This window comes from Cetorhinus maximus, chromosome 12 (assembly GCF_964194155.1).
Source record: "Cetorhinus maximus chromosome 12, sCetMax3.hap1.1, whole genome shotgun sequence".
NCBI classification, from domain to species: domain Eukaryota; kingdom Metazoa; phylum Chordata; class Chondrichthyes; order Lamniformes; family Cetorhinidae; genus Cetorhinus; species Cetorhinus maximus.
The window spans coordinates 45,400,833-45,406,581 of NC_135890.1; the positions used below are offsets into that span (position 1 = coordinate 45,400,833).

The 5,749-nt window shown below is 38.1% G+C and overlaps 1 protein-coding gene across 1 annotated transcript; it reads left to right on the top strand.

The window, feature by feature from the left end:
• Positions 1-264: 264 nt before the first annotated feature.
• tprkb (Tp53rk binding protein) lies at positions 265-3,712 on the top strand. The gene is made up of 4 exons (XM_078553522.1): positions 265-472; positions 1,290-1,412; positions 2,093-2,269; positions 3,102-3,712. The coding sequence occupies exons 1-4, from the start codon at positions 323-325 to the stop codon at positions 3,186-3,188; spliced, it is 537 nt and encodes a 178-aa protein (XP_078409648.1). The 5' UTR covers positions 265-322; the 3' UTR covers positions 3,189-3,712.
• Positions 3,713-5,749: the final 2,037 nt, after the last annotated feature.

The following is a 5,749-nucleotide window of genomic DNA, read 5'->3' on the forward strand; positions in this document are numbered from 1 at the left end:
CATTCAATGCAGTAAGTCTTTACACTTAAACAAATAATAAAAGATAAAGTTGTTTTCTTGAACTTGTGTCTAACCAGAAAGTGAGTGCCTTCCTGGTCTTTCTGTTTTTAACTTTTTTTTTCATTACCAGTTGGTTAATTGTGTTAGTCTTAGCATGAACTGTGCAATTTTTTTGAAAGAGGATTTTAATTTATTGTAATTATGGAACTTTACATAGCTACAAAGTTGAGGTTTTTCATAGCTGGTGTTTTATTAATCAGTTGAAATGATCCTTTGTTACTTTAGGTCTGCTTATCATCCAGTGAATTGCTGCTTTTAGCCAATGAACAAGATGATTATGACACATGAGCTAGAACTCTTTCCAGGATGTACTGTAACACTTCTGTTGTTTAAAGATGTTAAAAATGCTGCTGAACTTCGAAAGAAAGCTGTGGCAGGAGCCATAGATGGAGCATTAATAAATGCATCAATGGTGAGAATTATTGTCTAATTATTGCTGTGTTTTTATATATATATATATATATATATATCTATATAAGAGGATGCTGTGTATAGATTGTTGAAATGAAGTTTATTCTGAATGAAGGAGATGGTGTAACTGCAAGCTATAATGCCAGCTAACGAGCAGAATAACCAATGTATTTAATATATTCTTATTTAAGCAAGTGTGGTTTCCAGTTGCATGTCATTTTATTAAATATTGTTATACTATTACCTTTGAGTTAGTGAGTAATGCATAACAATGTTGACGACCCATTTACACCAAGAAGGTCCCACATTCAGTCACTGGCCAACTGTTGAAATAGCTGATCTCAGCTGGGGTAATGAAGGCATGTTAGAGCTGGCTCCAGGAGCTTTAGGGGCAAAGATAGAGAAAAAAAAATAGCCAGGGTTTCACTCCTTGTTGTATTGTTATCCAATGACCTGTGATGTTTGGGTGTGGTCACCTTTTTTTCCCTGTCCCTCCCAGTCCAGCTTCAGAAGCATTTGGATGTCCAAGAAGTTAAATCCTGACAGTGAGAGAAATAGATAATCATAGCATTATCCGTGTCGGACCTAAAACTGTCGAATGTTAAAAATATTAATTGTAGAGCTCTTTTCAAAAGACTTTATTCTCTAATTATTATATTGTAAGATTTGATTTGATTTGCAAGACCTTATGTCTAAATGCACCCAGCCTATTCTGATGGTTTTCTCAATGGTAACAATGTGAATTAACAAATGGAACTGTCAATGCAATACCTCATTTTGTGTAAATTGTGCACATAGTCTTTATCTCTTTTTTGCAGATAGTGGATCCATTTCAGATCCTTGTAGCAGCTAACAAAGCCGTTCATTTACACAAGCTGGCCAAAATGAAGACAAGAGGCCTTTATTCTGAAATCATATTTAATCTCTCACCAACAAATAATGTAAGATTTGATTCTCTGAGCATTGAACTAATTTTGGAGTGTGCTATAGTCTCTTATTAACAGATGTATTCATGCTGCTTTGCATTGTTGCCTTGATACCACCTGAATATACCAGTTACATAACTATAGAGTTAAACCTCACAATTGTGAACTGTTGGCATCTTCAGGGTGGAGAATGGCCTCACTGGAACCAGCCAGTAATGTCCCTCACAAATGTAATTTGTCGTTAAAATTAGTATTTATGTCTATTATGAAGATGGTATCAAGAAGAGAAAAAGAGCTATGAAATCTCTGTCTCCTTTCCTTTTCAAGGATTAACTTGTAGTCTGTCAGTCAAACCAACCACCCTCTTCAAGAGCCTGTTCTCAGATAACATCTCATGCTGGCCTCTCACAATCAGAATGATAGAATTATCCCCGCCACAGGTGTGGTTTTTTTCTGAAGCTCTACGGAAGGGGATAATGAATTGCTTAATGCCCCCACTTCTTGTAGACAACAATAGGGGGGTGGCTGACTCATTGAGCTTTCCTCTGTCTCATTGCTCCGGCCTATGTTCTTTTTAAATCTACTTTGCTTTAAAAGATAATTCTTAAACATCACTTCCTCTTGCACCCTATCTGTGATTATAAAAGATAAAAATTCCTAAAATGCAACAACCTCATTACTAACTTTTTTTCAAGATTTCAGATGCCTTCAGAAAGTTTGGGATATCAGATAGTGATTCCGCTGTTCTTGTTGTTCTGGTGGATGATGGAAAGAGAGAATCTAATTTAGAAGATATCATAAGGCAAGTGGAAGGGCAACAAATCTGTGTCCAGGATATCTCAACAGTAGCAGATGTGGCCAAAATTAAAAAGGTTTGTAAACTCCATGGCAACTCGCATAAAATAATGGTCCCTCATGATAGCCTGATTACAAATTTTAAAAATTAACTTGGCTTTTTTAACACGATCTGCATCCAAAATATGATTTACATTTCACGCACTAGTGAAGTATCTCAACAGCATTATCAGTGGGTATAAATTATGTTTTGCAGCTGAGTTTATTTCATACGGCAACTATTGCGTTTGAATGGAACGCAATGTCTCAAAATTAGCTGGACAAAAACAAAATGGTTGACATACTGAATCATTCAATCCAAGTTGTACATTATTGTGTTAACTTTCACATTAAAGTTATCTTGACACCACTAAATGTGTTCTTATTAAGATATAAATTTGTTTATATGAAGTTTGGAGTATCAAAATATTTTGAAAGCTGAATCATTGATGGCTAAATGTTGCAGCATAGCTAGATGAAGTGTTCTCATTCTTAGTTAAGCTTTCTTTGTTACATCAATGGCAGATGCCTTTTTACACCTGCAATCCTTCATAGACTGAACATGTCTGATCCCAGCCATGTTGCTGTGAAGACACACAACAGAGGCCAGTTTGTTTCTTCATTGGAACAGTGGCTGAGTCACCTCCGACCACCTGCTAATGAAAAACTTTAAACAACTTTGAAGTAATATGTCTCCCTTAATCAAGTATTGTGTAACACACAGAGGGATGGAAGGTGGCGGGGGTGGGGGGGGGGGGGTGGGAATGGAGGTGGGGCTGGCGTGGGGGAATGTATCATGTATTTTCTTTTATAAAAGGACCATGCTTTCACTCAGAATAAATCATCATCAATATGTTTTATTTTCCACAGTTTTACAAAGTGTCTCCTCCTGAGGAAAAAGTTGGCAACTTACTGGAAGCAATCATTTGTCGAATGTCAGTGAAAGATATTCTTTAACAGAAGAAACCAATGGATTCTTAGGGGATCTTTTTTTCTGAACTAAAAGTGGCTGTTTACAAACTGTAAATATTATTTCTACTTTTATGTGTATCGGAACTCAAAATCAGCCAGCTGCAGCCAGTTTTGCAAAGCACCTGTAAAAAGTTCAAGCCTGTATGGAAAATTAGTTTCAGGAAAAGAATCCTGTAAGTTCATGAGTTTTATTTTAAGAAAGAGCTCAGAGCACTGTGAATGTAGTGTGTACAATCTACAGGATGTATTACAGCTTCAACAAAACCAGTTGTCATTACCAAGGAAGATAAGAGCTGCAAATGTGTGAGAATACCACTGCCTTCAAGTCATGCACTACTCTGACTTGGCCGTGGATCCCTGTCCCTTCGCCACTAGCACTGGGAGTGCACTGGACAGCATCATGGAGAAGGCCCACCACCATTTTCCCTAGTTCAGTTGTGGATAAACAATAAATGCTGACTTTGTCAACAGTCCCCTGTGCATGAATAAAAATCTTGAAACTGCCTGGACTTCTTATTAGTGTTTTGCTTCCTTTGTCTGTAGACAGTAAAGCCTGGCTATCATGCTTTGCAAAGTCAGCTGAATCATTACTTATAATGCATTGCAGGTTTCCCACAGAATTAAAGCTGTTTCATCACCCCTCTTCATCTCCAGCCTACTCAGTTAACCACTGCTGTCCCTAACCTGACTTCACCTTTCCTACTATCTAGAACTGTAACCCTTCACATCCATGTCCTTTCATTTTACAGCCTTGAGCCATATTAGCCTTTTACTATTGGTGCTCCCAGTCATAAGGCTTCAGTGGTAACAGCCATTTAAAATGCCATACTGCCATCTGCAGAGCCATTCCAGCGGCCAACCATTTAGCCATGTTTCATCCATTCACTCTGCATCCTAGAAGACCAAAAAGATGGAGAAAGATGGGAGTAAAAGGTCTAGGGAGAGACAGATGGATAGAGGGGATCATAGATTTAGGGTGAGAGAGAGATGGTCAAGGGAGGGAGTGGCGTATTGCAGAAATCACGATAGTGATTGAAAAAAAGAAAGGCGATCAGGGAAATAATGACCCATATTTTGCTAGCTGCTGACCTCAAAGCAAAATGCCCAAAGATATCCAGCGATCTCTGACGTGGATTTCATGGCTCCTGACAGTTTAGTTCTAGTGCCGGTGCTAGGGGTTCTCCAGGGCCCTGCAGCTGTGATATAAAAGAGCAGGCTAAACAGCCTGGGATTAAGGCAGTAGCTGAAATAGCATAAACAAACGTTAAAAATTATCTTAAATATGGAATTTTTATCAGAATGGAGAATGTTACAACCGAGTGAGAAGGGGTGAACTGGCTCCCCCCTATTCAGCCTTCTTGGTCACAACAAAAGTTTATGTTTCTTTTTCACGAGGATATGCCTTTTACAAATCAGAATGCATTAAACTATTTAATAATAAGGAGCCAATCAAACAAGGTTCTCTCCAAAGAAAGAGCAGATTTATTAACCACTAAACCCGAGAATATAATAAAAATGCAACATCAAGCATTTAGTCATTCGGGCCCACACGCACACGTATCAGAAATAAGGGGAGCTGGAGTCCAATAAAAGGTAGAAGAATATGCGGTTAAGTGTCATTTAATTGTCCTTGAGGTGTAGATTTTAAGCACTATGGCTGATTTAGGTTCCTTGAATGCGGTCTGATATAGAAGATGTTGCAATTATTACAAAATCTCAGTTCATTGGTAGGTTTCTGGTGAAGTTGGCTTCTAGAACCGAGCGACAGTCTTATTCCAAAAGAGAGAGAGCCTGTTTCCTCTGCTGAAGATTTTCTTGACACACCGCTTGTGTACTTGCAATCTCTCTCAAGTGGCTGGGCAGCCTTGCCTTGAAATACTTCACCCACTGTGTATTTCCAAGGGGTTTTGGGTGTGTCTGCCTGTGGCAGCCATTGTCTCAATATCCAGCACTTTGCATTTTTAATGTTTCTTCCTTCATTACAAGTTTTGCTGGGTGGCTGGATCATAGAAATTGTCTCTCTCTTTATATTCCCCTGAGGGTGATTTGTTTGTTTCTCACCTTCATCTTGGAATGAGGCCTTGCACGTTTAAGCAGTTTGCTCTGTCTCAGTTCAAACTGCAAAATTTCCAATCAGTTGAAAGTTGAAAATCATATTTTCAAAAATAAAGAAATATGAACATTCCACAAATAGAAAATTGTTCAGTTTTAATTTTGAATTTGGCATACTGTTAAAAACCCAGTTACACCTTATTTAATGAGACCTTTTCAAGAGTTTTTAATTCAACAGAAAATTAAACACATACACATGTCTACAAATTACTACCATAATAACTTTTAAACAAACTCCCAAATTAATCGCTCCCAGGTAAATCTTCACCAAGGCAACAGTAACCCATAGACTTTAAACAGACACCAGGCAAAGCACATTTGACCTTACAAATTCAAAATGCAGTTCCTTTCAATTTGGTTCCTTTGCAGACACTGTTGTAGGCTTACAGGCTGCTTAGATCTTAAATGCCCCTGACTCACACACAAACTCCTTT